Here is a 27,627-nt window from a genome sequence, read left to right on the forward strand (position 1 = left end):
GATATCTGTAGGAAGACCTCTGCATCATATAATGAAAGGAATGGACGTCCCCTGACAGTGGAGGTGTGGAAACCTGCTGCACATGTAAACCTGAAGAATGAGTCCACCAAAAATGAAGTTACTTACAGACCCACTCTGATGAAAAATTGTTTTTTTTTACATGTTCGTGTGACATTTTTCTGATGATGGAAGACACATAAAGAAAAGATACGATTAAAATTGCATTCCTGAACAATATTCCCCCGGTGATGTTAGACTGGAGGTGTGAGGGGCTGCAAGCTAGTGGGAAAGCATGTAAACAGAAAGCTCAGTTGTGGCCGACGGGAAGGGGGGACGGGGGTTTTTCACATCAGAGGTCAATTTCTAATGAGCTTCAGCTGCTCTCTGTCTTTTTTTTTTTTTTTTTTTTTGCTTTGACTAAAAATGACAAAACGATGACTAAAAGACCAGCAGGAGTTACCTGAAAATAGATCAGAAGATTATCTGCATGGGACTTTAAGGAAAAAAAAAAAAGCTTTGGAGAAAGTCGTAAGACAAATTGGCTCAATAAAACCACGGATGTTACCAAAAAATCAGGTGGGAGTGAAATTAATTAACCCCACAGTTTGTAGCTAAAAGCTAAAAAGCAGCAGAGTACTTCAATGTTAAAGGTCTCTCCCACTCCATAACAGCCAAATTCACAAAAGCTAAAATCCCACATCAGCTCAGGAAAATAAAAGTTTACTTAATTAGTAAGAAAACTGTCCAAACAAGCAGCATGACTGACAGGAGCCAAATCTCCCCGCTTCAACTCCGTGGCTCTTTGACAGGCCGGCAGCATCACCTCAGGGGGGGTTTGGCACCGTCTTATTCTGAGCTGTGATTTATGAAAAAAAAAATGACATCTGAGATGCCAATTGTGCAGAAAAACACTTTCATTTAGAGAGACTCAAAGAAAAATCTCCCACTTTTTGTCAGTGTCTCTTGCTTTTCAAAATTATCTTTAATAAAGTTTAAAAAAAAACTGAAAGGACAGAAAATTGCACTAATATGTTAATAACGCTGTAATAGCCGGAACGAAAAATATGCACGGTTTGCAAAAACAACAACAACAAAAAAGAGGTTTTATATTTAGAGACACATTGATGCTATATTTAGAAACAAACCTTTTAATGAGGAAAATCTCAAACGCACCGGGAAGGCAAAGCTGACGGAGTTGAAAGGAGGGGTGGGTGGAGGGGTTGAGTGAGAGGGGGCAATGTGGGCGCCAAGGAGCCACAGGAAAAAAACCAGCGATCAGCCACGAACCTGAAGGATATGTTCACAAAATAATGCAGTGGCTTCTGGCGTTCTGCACTGAAACGAATCATTTTTAAAAGGAAAATGCCCTCCGAGTGGAAAAGACTTCAGGGCAGCTACCAGAAGTTTCTATCCATCACGTGTGTCTTTCAGCTTTCCTGTCTTTCTCCAGCGCTTATGTGTGAGAACTGGCCAAGAGGAGAGTGGCCTAGTTACCATAGGAACACACTCACAGCTTGTGCACTGCTCTCCATCTAACTACCTTCATTTCCATGGATATATAAGCTTTTTCTGTTTTGTTTTAATGCTGCTTGTAAATGTTAAAACTGTGCTACTGAAATTCTGGAACCAAAGAAGCAAACTGAAGCTCCTGCTATCTACTAAAATGCATCACAATAAGGTGAATTTCTCTTTGAAACCACCCTAAAGCATAAAGCTCTAGACTAGACCACTTCATTAGGAACACCTCGCTGGCACCGGGTTGGACCTCCTTTTGCCTTCAGAACTGCCTTAATCCTTGGTGGCATAAATTCAACAAGGTACTGGACACATTCCTCAGAGAGTTTGCTCTACATTGACACGACAGCAACACACAGTTACTGCAGATTTGTCTATGACTATTGGGTTATAAGGTCCTCTTTGGGTTGTAGTGTTCAAGAAACCAGTCCAGATTGATGGAATCACTGTGGCCAGAAAGGGATGGACATGGTCAGCAACAACACTCAGGTAGGCTGTGGCACTGTAACCATGCTATATTGGTACTAAGGGGCCCAAAGTGTGCCAGTAAAATGTCCCCCACAGCATGACACCACCACCACCATCCTGAACCACTGATACAAGGCAGGATGGATCCATGCTTTCATGTTGTTGATACCAAATTCTGACCCTGCCTTCAGAATGTAGCAGCAGAAATGGAGACCCATCAGACCAGACAACGTTTTTCCAATCTTCTATTGTTCAGTTTTGGTGAGACTGTGTGAATTGTAGCCTCAGTTTCCTGTTCTTATCTGACAGGATCAGCACCCGATGTGGTTTTCTGCTGCTGTAGTCCATCTGCATCAAGGGTGGACGTGTTGTGCGTTCAGAGATGCTCTTCTGCAGACTTTGGTTGGAGCCGCCACCAGTGTGTGAATGGGTCTGTGACTGTAAAGCGCTTTGGGCTTTTTAGGTAGAAAAGTGCTATGTAAGTATACACCATTTACCAACCAATTGTTCTTTGAGTTTCTTTTGTATTCTATCAGCTGGAACCAGTCTGTCCATTCTCCTCTGACCTCTGACATCAACAAGACATTTATATTCACAGAACTGCCGCTCAATGGATATTTTCTTTTTTTCAGGCCATTCTCTGTAAACCCTAGAGATGGTCTTGGGGGGAAATCCCAGTGGATCAGCAGTTTCTGAAATCCTTAGACCAGCCCATCTGGTACCAACAACCATGTCATGTTTAAAGTCCCTTCAATCCCCTTTCTTCCCTATTCTGACGCTTGATTTGAATCGTCAACATGTCTAAATGCATCGAGTTGCTGCCAGTCACATGACTGGTTTATTAGAAATGAACAAGCAGTTGGAAAGGTGTGCCTAACAAAGTGGCCAGATTACTTTCCCTCCCAGCAAAAGCAGCACATATAAGCTGGACAAAAAGTATAAATTTGCTTCAACAGTGAATGGAACTTTTATTAAAGTAGATGAGGACGCTTTGAAGTGCATCAAAGAAAATGACACCATCGGGTCTAGGAGATGTCAAAATAAAACTGGCAGTGACGGAGCATGGATCATGGATCAGGGCGAGGGATGCTCCGCTGGACAAAAGAGTGGCCTCAAAGATTCACAACTTGAATAAATTTAAAAAAAACAACAACAAATGGTTAAACCATTCACTGGTTACCGAAAGCAGAGACAACAGCAGCGCAAAGCACATATAACATGTATAACAGAGAAAAAAACCTGACTGGACCACGACAGACTGTAGATGAGGCTGAGAAAACGGCGCAGAGCCGACAGAAACAAAGACAAACGTAGTCTGGTTTTTCAGCTAAACTGACTCACTTGGGGTTAAAACTCCAGATCCACCACAGCAAGCCTCCGCCTGACCAACCAACCCAAACTGACTCTGATGCGGCAGCCACGACTTTGAAGATGTGTCCATGCAGCTATATGGCACAGACACAGGTGTCTTTCATTTTCAGCACTGGTATATCAACAATCACAGCACTGAAAATCTGAAATAAAGGTTTGAAACTTAAGTTCATTTTCCAAAAGGACAGTTACCTCTCTTGAGGCTTTTCAGAAAAAAAAAGACATTTGACCCAAATGATAATAAATGTTTGTTCAATCATGGACACAAACAAACATTTGTCAGGAAATATGACTGTATGCAGCAGGTTCTTGTATGCAGCCCATCATAGTTACCCTTTACACAAATCCCAGTTAAATGTCACAAACCTCAAGCTGCTCCCATGATTAATTGATAAGTCTTTCTACACTGATCCACTCTAACTGGGTTTAAACATGTTAACAGAAATAGTTATAGAGAATAAAAAGACATTTAACACAAACTTTTATTGTTTTTGCTTAACTTATTCAAAAGACTCTTGAATTATTTTTGTCTTAGGTAAAATCTTTCCATGTTTGTTCAATAAAAGTGGATCTCTGTAAAGGAACTGTCACTCAGCCAATAAACGTATTTTTAGTTCTGCAAATAAAAATACAAAAAATTCATTTCAAATAAAAGCATTTGAAGATGAACTTACTTTTTTATATTTTCTAAATTAATGTTTACCAAATAAAAAAGGCAGAATGTGAAGGTTATGATCAAATGTCAAACAAACAACAACCTTGATGTCGTTTGTTGTGTGCAGTGACACGTGTGGCGTGTTCACATGAGCCCGCAAATGCAGTCAGGGACAGAAACCTGCATGAAAGATTCAGACGCTGTTGTGTGTTTAAGCCTTAGTTGCAACTCTCTCTCTCCTGCCGACTGTCTGCAAACCTGTACCGGGCACGCAGGAGGCCCACATGAAGTTTTAAGATTGTAGACCATTCCATGAGTCCGTATAAAGAATACTATGAGCATGCTGGGGTCACATCTAAGACTAATGCTACGTTCACACCGCCCTCTGAAACACACGTTTGCGTCCAGCTACACGCATTTTTAAGATCGTTTTCGGCCTCTACACACAAAACCTGCATCCATTGAACACGTGTTGCAAACGTGACCAGGTCCCGCTTTGACCAGTCAGAGACTCAGATTTGGTAGCAGCGTATGGATGGCGTCTATTTTAATTCATGGAAGTGCCAGCCAGTTGAAAAGGAAAGAGAAATAATCATTTACGTTTGTGCTCAGATGGAATTGTACAACACCAAGTCTTTCATATATCGGAACAGAGCTGTAAAAGAAAAATCCTGGAGGAAGTTTTGCACCACTTCAACATTTCCCACCAAGCCTCTTCCAACTATAGGTAAATGCGCTAGTATTAGGTAGTGACAGTTCAATGTGAACACTTTCTGCTACAAGCACATACAAAAACTCGTGTTCTTGAATGTGCGTCACATGCCCGGTGTGACGAGCCTCCACAGGCCCGGTCGACCCTAGAACTGGCAGTGGAGGTACAGGTCAAATCCCTGTACGGGTTCATGTCACTGAGACTTTAAGCTTAAAATTAAGTAAAGACTTAAAGCCCAAAAAGGTAGTCATGGTCTGAATGGAAACGTCTACATGCGTGTTTGAAGTATTTCTCTTTTTAAACCATTTAATTGGACAGACTTCTGGTAGTCATGGAAACAGATAAGAGGCAGAATTTTGTCTTGTTGGGTACAACAAATACACGCCTGTTTGGAGTCTGTGTTCCACAAAGAAGCAGAAACTGAGGTTCTCAAGTTCAGTTCATTATGGGACATTTGTCCCACACACAAGTTTGAGGCAGAGAGAAAAATGTCTCTCAGCCTCAAACTTGCAATTTTGCAGCTTGTTCTTGTCATATCTTGGACTAAATTTTGTCTCGTCTGTTGTGCGACAACTGCTCTGTGATTGTTTAAAAAAGCGCTTTTGTGTGTGCTTTGTATGTGCGAGTACAGAAAAGGGGGTTTACCTTCTACTTTTACTAATTTCTCAATTGTTTGGTTCACAGTACCAACCAACCTTAAACACACAGTAGGGTTCTCTCACTGTGTGTTCACCATCAGCTAAACTCTTGTAATGTTACAATGCTGAGGCTGAACTGTTGAAAATAAGGACTACACAAACGCTCTGCTCTTCATCTCTTCTTGAAGCATTTAATTTCATGCTCTGCAAAATGTTTGTTCCTGCTTTTGGAGCCCTGCATGCAAAAACAAGTGCTTTCCTTTTCTCTTGTATGATCTTGAGTTATAAGTTCATGCAAGAAAGAAGGGAGACATTTGTTCTTGCATGCGGGGCTACAAGAAAACATGTCTCCCAAACGTCTCCCTTCTTTCTTGTATGAACCAGAGTCATTGGTTCATGGAAGACAGAAGGAAGATATTTGACCTTGCGAGCAGGGCTACAGGAACAAACGCCTCCCTTCTGTCTCGAATGAACCAGAGTTATTGGTTCATCCAAAAAAGAAGGGAGACATTTTCTTCTAGCAAGCAGGGCTACAAGAACAAACCTCTCCCTTCATGCAAGAACAAACTTCTCCCTTCATGCACAAATGTCTCCCTTCTTTTACGTATGAACCCGTTATTTTATCATGCAAGAAAGAAGGGAGACGTTTGTTCATGTATGTAGAGATACAGGACAAATGTCTCCCTTCATGCAAGAACAAATGTCTTTCTTCTTTCTTGCATGAACCAGTAATTGGTTTGCCAGTGCACACCTTTTTCACACATTATATTTGTATTTTTAAAGCACCCCATGGAGTAAAAAACGACAGAATCAGCTATTATGAAACAAATATGATTTTCCCTTTAACACCGGACCTTCAGCTACAGTGTTGGCATTCCTTCGATTACCGTAACTTTTCAACCGTTCACGCAAGTAACGTAATTCCAGCAGATTCTGAAGAAGAGAAAAGCAGCTTTGCGCTGATATGCAACACTTTACGGTAATGAAGTGTTTGCATAATGAATCTAAATCAGATTATTCTGTCATGGAAAAAGGTGTCTTTTTTTAAGCTACTACCTAACTTACGTTAGAAATGTGTGGCATATCGGTGAAAAGCTGAGATGAAAAGCCACTTTTCTCCGTGTCAGAATGAGCTGATTCACGCTGATCGTGTAAACGGTTGAAGGGCTACAGTACGTCAAAGAGTGCATGTCCTTTAGGTGTCGCCATGAAATCACTGCGTTAAAGAGTGGAGAAAATAAAATGTGTTATTGTTGTAAGATTTTACAAATTAAAAAATGGCTTTTATTTCAAGAAACATCATCTTGGATATCCCGTGTGAAGGAAGCACCTGGATGAGTCTAAACACCGGTGAAGAAAGTTGATCCAGAGCTTCATCCGAGCTCACTGACTGACAGCAAGCGATGCTGCAAGAAGAAAGATGTCACTGAAAACAATGGGGAGGGAAACAGCTGTTAAACTTTATGAATACTGTTGGCTTCAATCTGGAAAAAATCTTTGCAAATCAGTTGTTAAAACTGCAGAGAAGAGGGTGTGTAAAACAGAGCATTTACAACAAAAGAAAGGCAAATGGATGAAGTTAGTGTTTGTGGACATGACCTGTAATTCCAGTAACTTCAAAAATGTCCAGGTGTTCAGGAGAAGGAACTTTTTTAAAACTGTACAATAGAGAGTGTTAACCACATTTACAACATCAAAAACAAAACATTTGGATAATAAGCCAGAGATTTAAACATTGGCAAGATCTCCTTTTAACCCTATAAAGCCCACTCCAAAGAATTTACAGAAAATTCACTTGTTTTTGGAATTAAGATGTTTTTAACCCCTTTAATGGAATAATATTTTTAGTATAGTATAAATTATGAATGGTTGGGGAATTTGATGGTTTTTTTCTTACAACTAAAACTAGATTAATATACTAAAATATTAACATGAGTGTTCAGGAAAAAAACTTATTTACCCACTGTCTCAAATTTGAACCACACAATTTTAACATGGAGTAACTGGATTATAAAGAATTATTTTTCAAATTAAATTAGAATGTTGCATTTTTTCAATACATCAATAAGTCGTTAAAAAATAACAACAGATGAGTTATTCTCACTATAAAGTTTTGAAAATTGGCTAAAGTTTTTCCCACCAAGAGTGTTAATGAGATTTCAGGAGGCAGCCATTTTGAAATGAGCAGGAAAAGTCGTTCTACTGCCCCTAGTGGGTTGATGATGCACTACAGGGCAGAAAAATGAACTCAGCTCTGTAGAAAGGGTTCATAACAAAAGTTTTATATCATGATAATAATATGGGGGGGGGGGGGGGGGTCTCAGAAATGTAGAGTTACACAAACATTAGAGGAGTTGGTGAAAACTTACCAAAAAATTGACTGTTTACAACTGAATTTATGCAAAGAACAGCGGCTTGTCTCTCATGAAAACAGGAGAGAAGATCATTTAGGATTGCATTTCCTTTTTTGGGGGGCGGGGGGAGCATTCAATCAGGCAGATAAATCCTTTCTGTTCTTGGCAGTGCGATGAAGCTCCACTGGTGCATGGCACCGACGAACAATAGAATGAAGAATCAAGTTGGTGCTGGAGAAGAATCAGCTCGATGCCTGCTGTCAGGCAACCCGGCTGACAACTGTGACAAGGCGGAAGAGAGTCCAGATTCTCAACCATTTGAAGAATGTATCTGTGATTTTTCAGAGCCACACCAACAAAAAAAGGAGGAAAAAAACAAAGTGGAGGATGATAAAATCCAGCGATGGGGAATGACTCAGAGTCAGTGGGACTTATATTGTTCCATCAGGAGAGCAGCCTCAGACGTTTCATTAACTGAAGCACTTCTGCCAGGGTGTTTTTTTTTTTTTTTTTTGGTTAGGAAGGGGGAGCCTATTGTGTGCAATCATCGTGCCACATAATGGGCCATGACGATGAAGGCCATCCACAGCATTTAAACGTTAACAGCTTCTGTTGCCAGCTGAGGCGGACGACAAACACTTATCCAAACTGGATTTTTTTTTTTTATTGGAAGAATAATTTCCTCTTTGTAAAGTGAGCCGGGGCTTACAGAAAACCGACTATTTGTCAGAATCTTTGGAATTTTTGACATCAGTTTATGTCAAATGCAGAATCAGGAAGGCCCCCCTGTGGTGTGTGCAACAGTTTCCGAGCAACTCTGAAACTACAGAGACACCTGGCATTGACACATGCGCAGGAACCCTGATTAGCATTTAGCCCTTGATGTTCATATTCAACAAGCAGGGAAGGGATTTTTCTTCTTTTTCTGTTTCCCACTAGCGCGTGTCCACCACCTACAGCTGGAAGAGGCTTGGTGCCAAATGTGAAAGCAGTGCTAATCTTTTCTTGCACTGCTCTATTATGAAATTTGAAAGACTCATAATTCTGGCCAGCCACAAACCGTGATTATTAAATTCTCCTCTATGATCAATTTTCCATCGGTTGGCCCTTCCGTGAATTAATAATGACGCTATCCATGAGTCACTACCAAATCGGAATCCCTGATTGGTTAAAGTTCAAGCTTCAACTCTCAATACATGTTCAATAGCTGCATGTTTAGCATGTAAAGCGAAAACTCTTAGAAGCTTTGCCAAAATTTTGACTACGTTTACCGGACTTGGGACAGGGATAAGGTTTGTGGCCTGTTGAGGCTGCATTTATCTTTTTTATGTCTATCTGTCCCCACATTTTTTTATCTTTTGTTTTATTTTTAGGTTTTTTGTGCATTATGTTGTTTTTTATTTGTGTGTTGATTTGTTTTTGGCTTACTGTGAGGTTGTTGGTTTTCTTTTGTTGTTTTTTTTATTCATCTAGTAATTGTTGCGGGACATCATGTTTGAGGGAATAGAGACATTTGTCCCCCTTTGCCCAAGCCTATATCCGGCGTTGTAACAAAGAGTCTTCATTTAAAAAAGGAGACATTGTAAATTTAACTAAACTACTACAGAGAGGCCGGAAACATCGTATAGTTAGTTTTAATGATCATAAAACCCACAAATAAAAACACATCTCAGAGACGCTTGTTAAAAAGTGAGATGGACCAGCTGCCTCACACAGCGTCAGTGAAGCTTGATATCCTCCAAATAATTAATGCGTGCAGGAAGCTTGGGAAGCTGTAATTAAACAGTCATTAGCAATAAGGAAAGAAAAACACAGATTTCAGCAATAACAAACCTAGAGGATTAGAAAAAAGCTTGTCAAGGAATCTGTGTGTCATGAAGGGTCTCCCAGGCTAGAATGTGAGTTGAAGTTGAGCCAGAAGCTGAAGCTGCAGGATATCTGGCCTCTGTGTGCAGCTCTGGAGACTTCCCCTCCTGCAACATCTGTTGTGGTGCCTCCTGCATATGCCGTGCACACACGGGCTGGAAGGAGAGCAGAAGCATCTCTGCGTCTCCTCAGACCTGCTGTCATCCCTGCTGCACTTTCTCATCCATTTAAAACCAAAATTACACTACAGAGGCTCGGCTGCAACTTATACACTCACCCAGAAACACGGGACTTTCTAATGTGAAGAAATGGAGACAGATCAGTTACATCTGTGGCTGGATCTGGCAGGTTCCCAGGGCACTTGCGGGGCTGAGGTTCCAGATCAGTTTGTGCAGACCTGAGAGATGTCCAGATTCAAGGAGGAAAAGGCCAGTTCTGTGCTCTTTAAAGACTTAAGATGCCAACTTTAAAGTGGGCAACTCCTTCTGCCTCTCACCTGCAGTAAGTCCGCGCCTGTGATGACAAAAAAAGGGGAAGAAAGTGAAGCCGAGTGTCCTCAGCTTCCTGCTCAGTCCATCACTGAAGCCTCAGCTCGGCCGTGCAGCTCAGCATCCTCCCTCTCCTCCTTCTCCTCCTCCTCAGCCTCCTGCTCTCCGACTCGAAGCTCCAGCAAAACGCAGCTTTCCAGGTGATGAGGAGGACCTCCGCGGGCTTTGGTCATGATAGCTCCTGATTTCTGCTGCGTCTGGTCTGGGAACTCCTCTTTGAACAAAAGAGCGGTTCAGTTCATCATCTGTTCCCTTTAAAACAAGATACTATACAGACATTAAATATTGATTTTGAAGATTGTTCCAACTCTGGACAGCAGCTTTATTCCATTTTGCGCCATCCAAAAAAAATCCTGCTCAAAAACAGAAAATCCTGGAAAATATGAGAGCAAAATAAACCAAAAAACGACGCTCCGTTTCTAGATGCAGCGATTTGCAGATGTTCTGTAGTATCGCAGCGTGGATCCGACTCACATTCACCCCCAAAAAAGAACAAAAAATGCACTAATGACGGACGTGGTGAAGAGGTGAGTCCTGTGACAATTTGGATGGACGGCCTTTACCTTTCTGCGCCCTGAAAGGTGCGTGGAGGAGTCTCTCCGTGGAGGGCGGGCACTGCGCGTAAAAAGACGAGCAGATTTTTTTTTAAAAAAATAATGAAAAAAAATAAAAAACGACGCCTCCTCCTGCGTAAGGCAGCGCAGCCCGCGCGCGCAGCACTCACGCGTCTCCGGAGCGGCTCTTTTCACCAAAGACTGAAGCGAAATGACGCAGACCGCCCATTGCGCTCTAGAATTACGCTGGAGATGAGGCTGGGGCGCAACAAAGTTCATTTAGGGGAAAATTTCGAGGGGAGCAGACGTCTCACCCTTTTGTTGTCGGAGGGGGCTGCACTGCGGTTCCAATCCTCTCTACAGCATTGCTCAACGGATGCTTATCTGTGCAATTGGAAATATAAGGCACTAGAAGCTTCACTAGTAAACCTCAAAGATGGTTTTGAAAAAAAAAAAAAAAAGAAAAAAAAGAATAAATTTGGGTTATTTAAAGTCTCTAGTTTTCACACAAGAAAGCTTTACAGCAGCCTTCCGGAGTATCTTTGAATAATGTGTTTACATTATGCACACTTGCATTTAATTTCAACTCAAGCAACTCCAAAGAAAATTGTGTTTGTTTTTTGTTGGGGGTGTTTTTAACATGTTCTGGTTGCATTTTTCTGACGATGGAGGACATACAAAGAAATGTGAGCTCCAAATTGTATTTCTGAGTATTTTTTAGTTTAAATTGTTGTAAATCAGAAGCAGACAGAAAAAAAATCCCATTGGAAAAGCATCTTATGAGATATAGAAAACACTGGGCATGCCACAAGCTCCCTGCTCCGCTCTGGTTTGATGCATTCACTTGTATACGATTAGATCCACGTACATTTTTGTTTTCCGCGTCAAAGCTCAAAACCGTATGGCTGGATAGCCCTAATTGCTCGCCATTTTTGTTGCACCGTTAATGTTAGCTTGGGGTTGTGAGGGCTGTAAACCAGAGGAGTGTGTAAACAGACAGGTGACAGGAAGGGGGACGGGCTTACACTCCTCCAAATGCTCCAAAGGACAACTGAGAGGATAATTTATAACGAGCTCTGCAGACAAACCTATGTGGTTTTCTAGGACATAGTTTCTGCAGAGTGGCAGTAGTTCATTCGAAATTTGTCTCGGGGTTGTGAGTGGTACTGTTGGCGCCAAGTAAGCCCGCCCCTGCTACCCATCATTCATTTGTTTCCACTCTCTCCTGCTAGCTTACAGCCCCTCACAACCCCAAAAACACATTACCGGCAAAACAAAAATGGCGAGCAATATTGGCGCTATCCAGCCGTGAAGTTTTGAGTCAGATTCCAGCTTCCAACGAGGAAAACAAAGACGTTCATGGATCTATTTGTCTACAAGTGGATGCATCAGAATGGAGCGGAGCAGGGAGCTTGCATCCCACACAGCGTTTTTTTCCAACAGCATTTTTTTGTCTGCTTCTGATTCTGAACAATTTGAATGAGGAAATACTCAGAAATGCATTTTTAAGCCTCATGTTCTATCTACACGTCTTCCAATATCGGAAAAATGCCACGTGTTAAAAACACTTAAGCACCATTTTCATTGGAGTGGGTCTTTAACTCTCCTATAAGGAGTCCAGAAGGTGAAACAATCATAGGTTCATCAAGAGTCTGATGACTTTCAACACATGAAACGTCTTCTTGAAGGTCCTTGTTGCATTGAATACATGCAGCAAAGAGAGTGTGTTTTGCATTTTGCATGTAAAGAGGTTACATAATTATACACTGGTAATTGTTACATTGTAAATATGTCATAGATCATTTCATTGACAAGATGCTGTTACATAAATCTTATGAAAACCTTTTTACGGTGTTTTTGTTTACAGTCAACCTCATTGGAAGTGTTACTCATGGAAGTCATTTTTATAAAAAGGGCATTCAAACTGACAATTGTTCTTAGTTTGTGTCACGAACTGGTGGTGGAGGACCCAAAATGCAGGAGACCAAGCTTGGTGACAGGAAATAAAACATTTAATAAACAAACTGAACCGTGACAAAACTACGGGGAGAAACAAACCGGTGACAAAACAGAGCAGATTACCAGGGGGGTATTCCAGGAAGCAGGTTTAAACTAGCCTGACTTTAAGCCTGAACTCTGGCTGAAATCCGCCTGAACTTGCTTACTCTGGGTATGTCGGTTCCAAAAGACCGGATATGAGTTGGCGTAATTACGCTCGACTTGGTAACCCTGGGTTAATGCACGTGCACAGCAGGTACATAATGACGTTCTCAATAGATCGCCGATTTCTGTAGTCTCCATGGAAACGCGTGGAGAAAAAAAGAGAGCCATACTTCAGTGAGACAGAGTCTGAGATTAGTGACGGCGTATGAAGATTATACGTGCATCAAAAAAGTGAAACGGCTTCATCAGCAAAAGAAAGAGTTTCTGCTTGTAGTAGAAGAACAGACAAAGTAAACGCACGAGTTTCTGATCTTATTTCCATTTTCCTTGTGACGCGCATTATATATATATATATATATAAAAAACATATCCAATTTTGCAAACATAAAAATGAATTACTTCTATTGGTAACAAGTAATTAAGTTAAATTTATTCAACCTAATTTCTTACGTCTATAAAACTTAATTGTTTATACAACTCAAATTTACATATTTAGCTAAATGTCATATTACTCCAATTCAAGTTATCTTTTTTCCATCGTAATGAATTATAATTCTTGAACTCTCATGTGTCTAAGTTTGAGCCTGCAGATCCTCATTTTTATAACAATAAAAAGAACAAAATGGTATATATCAAGAGCGTATCTTCATTTAGGAATTTTCCAACATTGTAAATGCAGTATGACTGTAGGGGTGCTATATAAACTCATCATCCTCTCCCTCCCTCTCCCTCATGGTGCAGAGACTTGAGCAAAGTAGGACAAAATAACTCGGCAAAACACGGTAAAACACAGTAAACAGCTAAACAACTAACACATTTGGTCAAAAACCCACACTTGAACCCAAATCTGTCCAGACAGGCAAATGGAATGGTATCCCACAATCCCTTGCGGTGCAGATCTAACAGCAGCACCAAAGTTACACCTACTTAATTGAATTAATTTGAATTAAAGTAAAATAATTGTCTGAAAACTACATGTTATTTTTAAACTGACTTAACAAAAGATTTTTAATTATCTTAACTGAAGCAAAAAATTAAGTTAGATCAAAGTAAAAAAGTTTATTTTTCCAACATCCATACGTGGTCTTATCACCCTCTCACGGTGGAAAAAGTATTAAGGTTATGTTCAGAGCATGAGTTGCTATGGCACTTTGACCTACCCTGAAACATACCTCCATTTTTGGAACCGAAAGCTGAGGTTATCAACTTCATTAGCCTCAAACTTACTGTGGGAGCTAGCATAACCTGCTTTCTGGAATACCCCCCTGATAAGGATGAACAGAAACCAAGACACTTAAATAGGCTGAGGGTAATTAACTGAACTGAAGACAGCTGTGGATCATGAACCTGAAATTTGAGTGACTGACAAAAAGAAAACCAAAAACATGACCAAGAACAAAACCACAGAATCCTTACAGTACCCCTCCCCAAAAGGGCAGATCCCAGATGCCCAAACAAACCCAGAGAAGGGGACCTGGAGGAACAGGAAAAGAAAAGAAAAAAAAGTCCAGAACACAGTTTGGGTTCCTGCAGCCTAGCAGAAATGAGGGGTGACATGGCAAACCCCTCTTCAGGAACAGGCATGAAGAGGAGCGGTCCCAATTACTCTCCCCAGGGACAGGAACCATGGAGGACACAGTTCCAGGGCAAGGGGTTTATTCTAATAACAAAAAGCGCTGAAGAGCAGGAACACAAAACTAAAACTCACTGTGGGCATAAACATGGAAACATGGCAGAAGACGGTCAGGGATGAGACGATAAAGACATTAGAGAGATTACATGAGAGACATTAATGGACCAGCCCAAGAGGAAGGTAGAGACAAGACTTATATACAGACAAGACACAGGTGAACATGATCAAGAAAGACTGGGACCAAGGAAGTAAAACTCAAAAACATGACAAAACAGGAAACCTTTCAAAATAAAACAGGAAACAGAACTCAAACATGACAGAGACCAAAACGGAAAGCAAAAACCAATACAAAGAAACCCAAACCATGACAGTTTGAGCCTATTTTTTAAAAAAAAATTAGACGTTAATGTTCATCTAGCAGAAGCAAGTAGAGTTGAAGGAGGGGAAAAAAGGGAAATTATGATGGTTATAGTTACTAAATGTGTATCTCGGGACGCTCTTGCAGTTACACCAAAAATATAAACTGGAAATGACACATCCTTTCACTTTCAAACTTCAGTCACTCGCATCCACACACAGATTCAAATCTCCATGGAAACTGATAAAAGAATAGCCAGGGAGGAGAAACAGAGACTGATTGACAAAGCAGAGATTTTAAAAAAAAAAAGTGTGAGTGGTCAGCAAGAAAATACAGAAATAAAAAATAGCTTTCATGAAATCAAAGCAATTAAAAGAAATAGCTCATCAAAAGGGAAAAAATGTGAGAATTTGACTTCAAATGGATGTTAAGTGAATGACGAGCGTCATTATTTGAACTCAAAGGTGTCAATGTTGCACGGATGTTGCAGATGGCAAAAAGATAAAGGGGGGATTGACAGAAAAAAAGGGAGAGGACGAGGGAAGAAGTACAGCACAGAGTACAGCACTGTACACCACCTACACTCGTCGCCATGGCAACTACCTCACTAGACCTAGTGATAATGCAGCTCCCTCTCTTCCTCTTCTGTAAACTGTTCAATTGATACCATATGCAGCGTGCAATGTGGGAAACAAAGCTTTCTCTGTTCTGTCACTTGAGGAGATTAGATCCTTGTTTAGAAGCAATAAAGCAAAAATAATTTCATTTCTTAAAGATTTAAATATGCGTCTACTCACCAGAGATGTTGGCTTAGCCTGACACTGAATTCATAATTATTGCTTCAAGGGAGAACTTGTTATTTTTAAATTAGCGTTCGGTCCTCTGTTACCAAAAAGCAAGTGGTAAAGTGTGTAGGCAGCATTTGCTCTTTTAGAAAACCAGTATTGAGTTTAAAAAAACAAAAAAAAACACAGTAAAATGATTTCATAATGCGGTCCCTGTTATGAAGGAAAGGTGACACCACCAATAAAAACTGTTAGAAGCAGCATCTTCCTTCAGATCTCTGCACTGAGGGAGTGAAGGCTGAATGGTGTTGCTTTGTGCATTCCTGTGAAAGATGGCCGTCCACACACAACTAACTCACAGTCAGCTTCCAATGCATGCTGAATGCATGCCAGAACTGGAGACTGTTCTTGTTTGGCTATTATATTTACATCGGATTGCACTAACAGGAAACATCTGAACCGAGAGCATCATACATAATTCATGAATGCTGTGCCCCCCCCCCCCCTTTGTCTATGACACCTAGAGGAGCAGAACATAAAGTTACGTTTTCCCCCCTAATTTAAATTAATAACAAAAACTTCAACAGATTGTTCCCATATAAAAATAACCAATTTGCAAATTGCTAAAAACTTAAAGGTGAAGCAAAAAAGGCCAAATCAACAAACAAAATCCCACCTGTCTAAAATCTGAAAATGTACCTGTAAATGAAAGAAAAGGATAAGATTAACAAAGACATGTTAGCAGAGCAAGACTAGTTCTACTGACAAATGGTAAAAGCTGTGTACTTCTCAATGGGAGTCAATTGGATTTTGCCTTCTTGGAACCAGTGGGTACTTCCTGTTTGGAACACGTGGGGGTGGAGTCACTCAGTCTAGTTCTAATAATCCGTCAACAGTTTTTACCCCATGAAACTCCTAAATGCGTCTGCTTTGAAGTTTATTTTACAGCATTAGAGTTCTGGAAATCTGCCTCCTCCATCAGTGGGGACAAGCCATAAACCCATTACAATTAAGACTGATTGCTTTATACTTTAGATCAATGTTCTAAAAGATAAAAGCCAAACTGATTTTCTTTTGAAACAGTTTCTTTAGCTTTTTTTAGGCAAAATGCATATTTTCTGGGAGTTTTTAAAGCATAAATTCCTCGTTTTATTTATAATAATTCTAATTTTGTACACTTGATCACTAGGTTAAGGTAAAGCTGCTTTTCATAACATTTTGGGAAAATTCCTAGAAATTTGAACAATTTATGCATTTTTATAAATTGAATTAAATCATGAACATGAATAGAATTGGAGTCAGTTTAGTGTTTTGGCGGTAATAACTAGCTCTGATAGAGATGTGACTGACACTTCAGGTTCATGTTGACAAGCAGCAAACTTCAATTTGTTTATTAGAGACTGTGATCAACTTAAATGTTCAAGTTAGCATTTTTAACAAAGAATCTGATGAGAAACAGTGTTTTCTTTTCTTAAGGGACCTTTAATTATTCTGAAATGAGCTTATATTAAAATTGGGAGTATAGATTCCTTACTTCATCAGACAGCTTTAATGCTGCGAAGGCAGATCCTACAGGGTTTCTTTCATCCGTCAATCATCTTTCCATGCCCTGCCATCAGAATGCATTTGAAAACATGTTATTTTTTTAGTGACTAAACATTTACATATCTCTTTTTTCACGTGGGCTTTAATGAGGCGGAAGCTGGTCAGAGGCTGCAGGATGCTGTTCAGGGACGAGTCAAAAACCCCACATTAGTCGAGCGCTGAGGGGTGGCTCTGTAATTCTGTATTTAGGAAATAAAAATAGAAATCCTCATCAGGCCCCAGAAGGGTTAGAATAACCAAACTGCAGTTGGATGGGTCAGGTTCAAGACTGAGGCTCAATGTTCTGCTCCTCAAAGCCAGTCGATTCAAAAATACATCCGTCTGCAGGTCAAACTGTGATGGTTTCACAAGTGAGGCATAAATTGGTGGGATAAATAGGGCTCTTTCATCAAAACTGAATGTTTTTGAGGTCTTATGTTAATAGAAACCCCCAAAGAGAGGGTCTTTGATCAATCAACACCGTCAGAGGGGTTTGTCAGCCACAGATGACGAATTGAACTCAAGAGCCCGATTTTCTGAGGCAATATCCTGAAATTCAGAAACGGGGTCGGACTCTGTTTTCTGAAAATCAATTAAGTTCACTCACCGGCGTTGTTCACTCCTGCTTTAGCGTAACAGTCTGTAGTTTCACCAACTTCCAACACAGCTATACAAGTGTTGACATCCAAACTTGTTTCTGGTGCATTTTTAATTCTCTTGGTCTTATTTTTTGATGTTCCAGGCTTGTTTCTTCTATATTTTATCCTTGCACAAAGCTGTGCGTCTGCAGTTCTTTGACGCGTAGTCCTGAATAACGAAAAAAAAAAGAAACGTGCCTGTCTAGCCTTTGCCAGGGCTGCAACAATGTGGCTCTGCAGATAAGCAAAGTTTGAGAAAGGCAGTCAAACCAGCAGCAAAGGTTTATAAAACGAGGGATTTGTTGATCCCAAAACCCTCATAAAAATCTCTGAACTCCAATCAAAGCCTTCAGCGTCTTCTGGTTCTGATCTATGCTATCCAGAAAACTCAGATGTGTTTGTCCTCTTCCTGTTTGGTCACTTAAAGTCATGCTTGCATCTTTCTCTGCCATGGCAACCCATCCAGAGTGAGCCCCGCCTTCACCCAGCTGCAGTAGCTGCTATAGGCTCCAGCAACTTTAATGGGTCTTTGATAAAAGTTATTAAAGGATGAAAATCGTGTTTTTAACATGTTATTGTTGTTAAAGAAAACTAGTCTTAAAACTGAATTTCTGAGTATTTCTAATAGTATTTCTATTTCTGAGTATTTCTTTATTCAAATCGTTGTGAATCGGGAGCAGATGAAAAAAATGCTGTTGGAAAAAGATCATATTTGTGACGTAGAAACTACACTGGGGGGGGGGACCAGGAGCTCCTTTTTTCTGCTCTATTCAGGCACATCCACTTGTAAACTGGATCCATTTACGTCTTCCTGGCCTGAGCCTGAATCTGGATCAAAACTGGACAGCACCAAGATTTCTCGCCATTTTTGCTGTGGGGTTAGAGGCTGTGAGGGGCTGTAAGCTAGCAGGAGAACGTGTAAACAGACAGCTCTCAGTTATGGGGGCTGGGAAGGGGGGGGGGGGGTTGCTCCAGACCAACAGTCCTGCCACAACTCAGAAGGAAATTGCTAATGAACTACTGTTCTAGAAAACGACAATTTGTTTTTGAGTTTGCCTTAAAATGGCATAGGAGACCAGTGGGGACGTTTTTATAATAGATCAATGATGGGAGCCGATCTTTCAGTGGAAAACAGATGAATTGATTTGGGGGGGGGGGCTTCTGCTGTCACACCAGAACACCGATTTCTAGAAAATCCACTGAAGTATTAATAAAAAACGAATAATGATAACTGATCCAGTTTGAGGGGGAGAAAAAGTACAAATTTGAAATTCAGTTGAAAATGACAAGTTGGTCCAGGATGCTGGGATGAACCTCCTGTTCTAATTAAACGCTCATTGCCATTGATAATTAAGAAACTGTACATACAATTATTTTAATATTTAGCACCAATATGTATATTAAGGAGGTTGTGTAGTCAGGATTATAATCTGTAATTACTGAAGTTACCTCCCTGACTAAAAACAACAAATTCTTCAGATTTCAGGGCAAAACATCGCCTCTGTTGATATTAACAATCAAGTCAAGAAATGAGTTTTACTTTGAAATATTTACTTATGGTTAGTGGAAACAAGTTTGTACATTTATGGAAGCAATGAACAAAAAGTCTGGACATTAAGAAAAAAGATATAAAAACATTACAAAAATAAAAGTGGAAATAAGTCTGTTTGGGATTGTTGATCATTTTACTGTTTGCTCTTTTGGTGTTCTTGGGTTTACTGTGGAAATATTTTCATGAACACAGTAACCCAGCTGTCATCCCAAAAAAAGACTCCTTACTGAGTATTCTTCATGAAAGAGAAGCAAGGAGGAAGAAATGTTAGCGGGACAAAGACTAGGAAGTGACTCCAGTTTGTCTGACAGACATTTTCGGTCGGGCGCCCTTCGTGGCTCCAGAGTCCCCTGGCGTCCCCCCTCCTGATGTGTTAGGAAAGCCGTGCGCCGCCACGTATTTACGGTACGCCTCTCGGATGATGCGGAAGGCCCGCGCGTTGGCGTACGGAATATCGGTGACCGGGTCTCGGTACAGAGCGGCCTTGTGGGTAACGGGACAGATCTCCTGAACGGGCGGCTGGGGGCCGGGGTGGGCGCTGCGGGGAAAGGCCACCTCGAACGCCTCGTCGTCACTGAACGTCACGTAAGTCCGGGAGCACAGGCCTCCGGTTGGCTGCTGGGACGGCGTGGAGGGATTTTGCGGCGCGGCCTGAGGGACGTCCTGATCCAACCTTTGGGATACAAGATGAAACCTGTTACCATTTGTTCTCATTTGGCCCCCGCCAGAAACTCACCGACCGGTGAAGATGAATTTTGGAGAAAAAAACAAGATGACATCACAGCGCCTGAAACAAAGAAATCTCTTCTTTGGCTCAAAAACTATTTCAAAATCCACAAAGGAAAGCAGAACTCACATGTGAGGGAAAGTTTCATGGAAAGGAGGTTTTCAAGTTATTATGGGATGGCCAAAGGGCCTACGACTTGGCGGCCATCTTAAGAAATTTCACACACAGGTTAATTCGTTAACCATAACGGTGGTTTTGTTGACCTCAGAAAGAGGCGGCCATCTTCCATTTGAAAGTAAATCACCTTTAGCACCTCCTACAAATTATACGTCCTCCTTGGAATTGCAACCCATCGCCTTCTAACTCCCCGTGCCTCATCGGGAAGCTACTTGGGAAAAACTGTTGGAATTAGAAATTTGTTGATCTGGAACGGCTGTAGAGTGGCGAGCTCGCAAAAGTGACGTTGCTTTGTTGCTCACACATATTTTACCATAATATTGTAAAAATGTAACAAATGAATCGTTGGCTGAAGCTAAACATACCGATATGACATAGGATAGGAGAACATTAGGAATGCAGGTAACATAAATCCTCTGTTGCTAAGGAAATCCAAAAATTTACTTTTGCTGATTCTTCTAAAAGTTACATCAACCTGTTCGTCATCCCAAGGGGACCAAAAGATAAAATGGTTGCTATGGAGATAAAAGCAACAGAAATGTGGCCATTTTGAAAAAAGTATTTTTTTTCCCCATGAATTTGTCACATGCAGCTCTGACCAGGGTGGGAGGGGCAGAAGAGGGGAGTGAGGGGCATGTAGCAGCCGCTCCAATGGTGAGGGCGATCAAAAGGGTGCAGCGAGGGCGGGGCCAGGCAGCACCTTTAGTTCTTCTATTAATTTACTGCCTTGATTGTTTCAGGATAAGCTAAGCTCACATCACAGTGGATTCTTCAACAACAAATCTCACTAGAAAATTGCATAACAGCTAAAAAAAAAAAAAAAAAAAAAAAGCATAAAATATTTCAGAGATTAGACATAAAAACTGAGATTAGTTGGAGCAGGGCCACTAAAGGCGTACGTACCCCTCCACATCCACGTTTTCCTCTTTCAGGACAGAGTGGGAGACGATGGGCATGAGCAGCGAATGGTAGCGGATGGTTGGACCCTCGAATCGACGCTTCTTGTGGACTTGCTTCTTCTTGTCTGCTTCCAAACGCTCATAGTTTTCTGCAGAAACAAAGACGTCACTCATTGGTTTGTGTTGTATCTAAATGACAGGAAACATTTGAATTTTATGTTAGATGAAGTTTCAAATCCTTTAATAATTATACATTATAGACTCCAATGCAAAGCAGTGAATTGTGACTTTCAAGAATTATTCATCGTTTCATTTCATTTCTGCTGTTTTTTGTATATTATTCAATAACTGATGGACACAAACATAAGGAAAGTATTTTTATTTGTATTCAATCTGCACACAAACAGGTTATGAGCCAAATAAATGTATACTGTGTTCAAAAAAGATGTATTAAATGTAACCAGGCAGTCCTAAAAAGCTATAAGCTGATAGTTAATCTGCTTAAACGTCAACTGTTTTGATTTAATCTTGTCCTAAATCATGTTTCACATAAAGTGTCCTAAAATAAAAATCACTTCTTTTCATTTACAGGGTCGGTTTTTTTCTTAAAAGGGAGTCACATGGGTGAACTCTCTTAAAAATCCAGAGTTTCTAGTTCCCTGCAGAAATGTTATGGATTTAACCTCCTCCTTGTAACTGGAGAGCTTTTCTTCAGATTTCAGTTGTCTGATTATGCTGTCTGTATTAAAGGGCTGCACACATTTGTTTTAGATCTCTTTTGTTATTGCTTAATCCTGTGATTCTAATCTGCGGCAGCCACTCGGATTCTCACCCAGAGAGCGGATGTTGAGCTCCGCTGTGACTCTGGCCTCTGCCAGCAGCTCCTCCTGAGTCAGGGGTCGATCTCGATGGGCTCCTCGCCGTCTCCGCGGAGCGTCCTGGCGCTCCTGTAAGCGCAGGTTGGTCTTCCTGGTGTGTTCGCTGGTGGACTGCCGCACCGACTTCCGCGCTGTCGGAGATAATGCACACAAAGAAACCTCCAAAACCTGACCTGGGATGGACTCAACCCTTTAAACGACGTGTTCAATTACAGGTGGTTCTGCTTTGTTTTTGTTTGCTTTTTTACAAAAATGAATTCAGCTTATGGTTGTGATCTTACTCTCTGCAAAGTCCTGCAGTTCTTGTGGAATCCTCCTCCTGAGCTCCACTCGGGTTTTCTCCGTCTTCCTCTGCTCTTCACTGGGTTTTTTAGGTTTGGGTTTAGCCACCTTTATGGGTTCCTTCAGTCAAAAGTAAGAAAACTAAAAACCAACACTTTCACAAGTCAATCCTAATTAAAAACATCCAAATCTTATTGGTATTTATTTCAAATCTGCTTTAATGCTGTTCTTCAAGGAGGCGAGATTTATAGCATGATTTAAGCCTAAAGTAGTCAGTCTTTGAAATGTTCCTTTATTGTAATTAATTTAAAGAAAACCAATAGTATTGATTAAAAATGTTTATATTTTCTGGATGACCTTCCACAGTGGAAGCATTTGTAAGTGTATTATCTAAATACAATAGTTTTGTTTTTCTGTACAGATTTTCAAAATAAACGTCTTTAGAATATTTGTACATCTTCCAACGATTACATCCGTTGGGTCAAGGGTCAAAAATATTCTGTGAAGATTTTAGTAACGAACAAAAAAATGAAGTCCAGTTTTTTTGTTTTTTTAAAGCAAATGCTCAAATGTTTAGTAGAATTGTCTCCTTATTTATGGGGGATTGAACAAAACAATCTGAAGAAACAAGAAAACATAACTCCGTGCTATAAAAAGGGTCATTCTGACCCTAACACTATGCAGTGAGTTAATTTCCAGATTAGAAAGACACTTAACTGACCTACAGAAGCTCAAATACATTAGTGAAACAAACATTTACTTTATCAAAAAACGCAAAAACGATAAAGAACACAATACAAGACCATTTGTTCATGAAGAAGCTTCATTTAAAGGCTGATGAAGTTGAAAGAAATACAAAATACCTTGTAAGCTTTAGTAACAACTCTGCTTTTCCTCCGAGGAGCGTCTTCCTCTTGGTCACTATCCGGCTCATCACCTTCATCAATGTCAAAGTCACTGTCAACCTCATCCTCAGTGTCTGAATGTTCCCCGTGATATTCATCATCTCCCGATTCCTGCAAAATAAAAGCCCAGATAAGAGAACAATGAAATAACTGAAAAAAGGTGGTTCTCCACACAATGGAGCAGCTGCTAAATTCGTCCAGATTTTCTCACTATTTAAAGGTTTCAAAGTTTGCTGCTCCACCCATTTTCTGAACATCATTGTCCACTTCAAGTGTGTGAGCAGCAAAATATGAACATAGATCCAGGAAATCACAAAGTTTGATTTGTTGTAAGGAATGAATTTTTATAATAGAGAAAAAATTAAGTATTTGGACAATAAATAAAGTTCACTTCAACACTTTGTAATGTAAGCCTGGTGTCAATGACAGAGGTCAAAGGTTTCCTGTTGGTCTTCACCAGGTTTGAACACACTGTAGCTAATATTTTGGTCCATTCTTCCATGCAAATCTTCTCTAGAGCAGTGATGTTTTTAGACTCCAAAGGTTCTCTACTGGACTGAGCTCCAGAGACTGGCTAGACGACTTCAGAACCTTGAAATGTCTTTTCGTAGCCGCTCTTCGGTTGCCCTGGTGCTGTTTTGGGGATTATTGCCATTATGGAAGATCTAGGCTCAAAGCATTATGTTCCCGCCCTCATGCTTCACAGTGGGTACGGTGTTCTTGGGACGCCGCTCCTCCAAACACTTCCTCCTGAGAACCAGCATATTAATTTATGACCTTTGAAGACTCCGTTTTGTCTCCCCAGGAAACCAAACTTCCCATAATTCCACCCAAACACACAAGATATTATTGGAAAGGCCAGGATATCCTTATTTGAGCACATCAGGATTTAGCTTCAAATGAGCCAAATAATAATCCAAAAACAACTTCTGCCTACAGAGGACGTAAATAAATGGGCTGGTTCTCAAGAGGATAGACCCCAAAAAAAAACATATTTTTGTCTCATCTGACCCTATGACAATCTCCAAATTTTCCTCTGGATCATCCAGATGGTCTCTGACCAACTTTAGGCAGGCCTGGACATGTGCTGACTCAAGCATAGGGACCTTTGGAGCGTCTATGATCTACGCTCCCTTCAGGTCATTGACCGGATCCCCCCCTGTGGTTCTGTCTCCATACTCTTCCCAAGATCATTTGAACCCCACAAATAAGAGATTCCATCCAACCCCAGTTGGAAAGAGACTGCCAGTGACCGTCTAATATTAGCTCCAACCGTTGATCTCCATCAGTCTGCTTGTTTATCGTAGATTGGTTCATCTCAGTCTTGCTCAGGTCTACAGTCTTGTCCCATTCGACAGCTGTTATGTTACGGGTGTCTTTTAAACAGATAAGCAGTTCAAACAGGTGACATTAATGCAGGAGAGAACAGTAGCACTCATGAAGAAGAAGTAGCAGGTCTGTTGGGGACAGAATTCTTGTGTTTGTGGAAGACAAACACATATTTTCTTCACCATTATACAAATAAATCCTACAATGTGATTTCCTGCTTCTTTTTCTAGTTTGTCTCTTACAGGTGAAGTGTACCTTAAAGTTAAACATCACAGTCCTCTCATCTTTAAAAGTGAGACAACTTTCTCCCCATATTGTTCATCTTATCCCTTATTCTCTGGGTAACAGCTCACTAGTTATTCATTCCTGCAGCCACAGGTCTGTTTGACTCACATCGTGAAATCCTCCATAGGTGGTCTTGTAGAACTCGTCCTCTTCTTCGGCGTCCAGAAGCTTCGACATGCGGTTTCCCGCAGTCTTTCTGGGTTCACGGCTTCCTGCCAGACTCATAGTACCTGCTGTTAGCTACACCGCTAGCCGGGTTAGCTTGTTGTGCAGCGGTTGTCAGTGGAACACCAGACTCACGCTTTCGTTGCGTTTTTCTGCACTAAATGAATTATGAAAGGCCGCCTGTATTTAATACATTTTTCAATTTAAGTGGCGTTTAAGCCACTCTAAGCAATATCTTCAAGTAATAAATACGAATAACTACAGCGCAAAACACTACAGAACTGTGGAAAGCACATCCGGGTGACGGAAAGCACTTCCTTCTTCTTCTTGTGATTTTATTGGCGGGAGGCACTAACGTGAAGGTGCATTACCGCCACCTACTGTGTTGGAGTGTGGGTCAGAGTGGGGATTACCTAACCAAATGTAACTTAAAAAAAAAAAAAAAAAAAAAAAAAAAATAATAATAATAATAATAATAATAAACTAAATTCTCCTCAATAACCTAGTTCTTTTCAAAAAACCTATAATCGCACCATTGAAATTCTCCTCCCCTCCCAAAAGCTTCTTTAAAGTCATTTGCTCACCCTCTATCATCCGTACCCTACTTTCCAGTTGTCGTCTTTCCTCCCTATACAGTTCACACTGACATAGCACATGCTCCACCGACTCTTCCCCTCTCCCGCACTCACACAAACCAGTTGGATGTTTCCCTATCAAATGCAATGTATTATTTAAACCAGTGTGTCCCATCCTCAACCGTGATATTATGCAGCTATCTCTGGTGTTTACTCTGACATTCATACCTCTCCCTACTCTGTCCTGAATACTAAATAGATGTCTTCCTTTCCTCTCCCTTTCCCATTGTGTCTGCCATTCTTCCATAATACGCCTCCTAACAATTGCCCTAAATTCTGTCCTATCTAATGGAATTTCCATCTCTATTCCCCGTTTCAATGCCCTTTTTGCCAGGAAGTCAGCCATTTCATTTCCCTCCACCCCCCTATGTGCTGGTACCCACATGAATCTGATGTTTATTTTCAAGTTTGCCAACCTGATCAAACTCTCATAAATTTCATATAAAATATCTGATCTGCTCTCAGAATTGTATGACTTCAGAGACATCAAAGCTGACAATGAATCTGAACAAATTATACCATCCCCAATTCTGTTCTGTTCTAGCCAGTGTAAACTATATGATATTGCCAACATTTCAACTGTAAAAACTGAAAGATCCTTTGACGTCTTAACTCCAACAGATTTGTCCAATGTAGGGATACAGAAAGAAAAACCAGTTCGCATTGTTGCTGGGTCTTTAGATCCATCTGTATATATGGGTATAAATGAAGCGTGGGCTGTGTCTAATCTGTCTGCTGTTAACTCATCCCAGTTTCCCTTCCCTTTTCTATCCTCCATTGTTCTATGGAGATACAAATCCACTTGCGCAGTTGGAAAAATCCAGAAAGGAGTGGTCGGGTACAAAAACGTCTTAACTAGGGTTTTGCCATGAATATTTGCTTTTTTCGCTAACCTAGCTAATTTCCAAGCAGCACTTTCATTTGTCCCATTATCACTTTCCCAACAAGGATCAATAGCCCTCCTAACCATGTTCTCTACATCTACACAACCCTGTATTTTCACCCAATAGTTAAGCATCAGCTGTTTAATTCTTAGTTTCAATGGTAGCTCCCCCATTTCAACTTGTAATGACACAGCAGGAGTTGACCTCATAGCCCCAGTGCATATTTTCAAAGCCTGATTTTGGATGACTTCTATTTTATGTAATAATGTTTTGCACGCTGTATTGTAAACAATAATTCCATACTCTGTGACTGACCTAATCATTGTAATATATATTTGTTTTAAAGCCTGTGCACTAGCTCCCCACCCAGTACCTTTCAAGCATCTCATTATATTTATGACTTTCTTACATCTCCCTACTATACTATCAATGTTCTCTCTCCATTTCAATTTTGTATCCAATATAACACCCAGGTACCTAAAACTATGTACTTGCTCAATTGCTTCTCCATATAACCTTAAGTTCAAAACAGTTCCACGTTTCCTAGTAAAAACCATGCATTTTGTTTTAGTTACTGAAAATTTGAATCCCCAGTCATAAGACCAGTTTTCCACCTCCGTAATCGCGTCTTGTATTTTTCTCTCCACATAATGAATATTTCTTCCCCTCTTCCACAAGGCTCCATCATCTGCAAATAGTGCTTTCCCAAATTCACATCCAATTGAATTAAATATATCATTAATCATAATTGAAAACAACACAGGGCTAATCACACTACCTTGTGGGGTTCCATTATCCACTACGTACCTATTAGAAAAGGACTTTCCTATCCTAACTTGAACATATCTATCAAACAAAAACCCCTTAATCCAATTATAGATTCTTCCATTAAGTCCTAACGTACCTAATTTTATCAATAAACCCTCTTTCCAGACCATATCATAAGCCTTTTCAATATCAAAGAATACCGCCACCAAATATTCTTTATTTACTTGGGCTTTCCTAACGTCTGCTTCTAGACAGATTACAGGATCCATTGTCCCTCGACCTTTCCTAAAGCCATTCTG

General features: G+C 40.5%; 2 protein-coding genes across 11 annotated transcripts in view; both read right to left on the reverse strand.

Moving 5' to 3' along the window:
- The window catches only part of LOC101160492 (ras/Rap GTPase-activating protein SynGAP), a 56,750-nt gene extending 45,858 nt beyond the window's left edge, over positions 1-10,892 (reverse strand). For 4 of the 10 annotated variants that reach the window (XM_078954990.1, XM_011480774.4, XM_078954991.1 and 1 more), the window contains exons 1-3: positions 10,076-10,734; positions 9,857-9,976; positions 3,325-3,428 (exon numbers count right to left, since the gene is read on the reverse strand). In XM_078954990.1, the coding sequence (XP_078811116.1) occupies positions 3,325-3,424 (100 nt within the window). In that variant the 5' untranslated portion in view covers positions 3,425-3,428; positions 9,857-9,976; positions 10,076-10,734. Of the gene's footprint in view, positions 1-3,324; positions 3,429-9,856; positions 10,053-10,075 lie in introns of those variants that run through there. The other 6 variants (XM_078954988.1, XM_078954994.1, XM_078954993.1 and 3 more) reach the window with 6 other exon arrangements.
- An 8,484-nt stretch (positions 10,893-19,376) lies between these two features.
- On the reverse strand, positions 19,377-25,366 carry vps72a (vacuolar protein sorting 72 homolog a). The gene is made up of 6 exons (XM_004073804.5): positions 24,985-25,366; positions 23,221-23,373; positions 22,357-22,477; positions 22,030-22,206; positions 21,202-21,346; positions 19,377-20,067 (listed from the first exon to the last, which is right to left on the reverse strand). The coding sequence occupies exons 1-6, from the start codon at positions 25,099-25,101 to the stop codon at positions 19,677-19,679; spliced, it is 1,104 nt and encodes a 367-aa protein (XP_004073852.1). The 5' UTR covers positions 25,102-25,366; the 3' UTR covers positions 19,377-19,676.
- Between the last annotated feature and the right edge of the window lie 2,261 nt (positions 25,367-27,627).

This window comes from Oryzias latipes, chromosome 11 (assembly GCF_053564925.1).
Source record: "Oryzias latipes strain Hd-rR chromosome 11, Olatipes_Hd-rR_3.1".
Lineage (NCBI taxonomy): Eukaryota > Metazoa > Chordata > Actinopteri > Beloniformes > Adrianichthyidae > Oryzias > Oryzias latipes.

Coding starts and splice junctions, on each gene's coding strand:
- vps72a (XM_004073804.5), bottom strand. CDS start 25,101: ATGAGTCTGGCAGGAAGCCGTGAACCCAGAAAGACTGCGGGAAACCGC. Junction 22,478..23,220: donor TTGTTACTAAAGCTTACAAG/GTATTTTGTATT, acceptor TTTTGACTGAAG/GAACCCATAAAGGTGGCTAA. Junction 22,207..22,356: donor ACTGCAGGACTTTGCAGAGA/GTAAGATCACAA, acceptor TATCTCCGACAG/CGCGGAAGTCGGTGCGGCAG.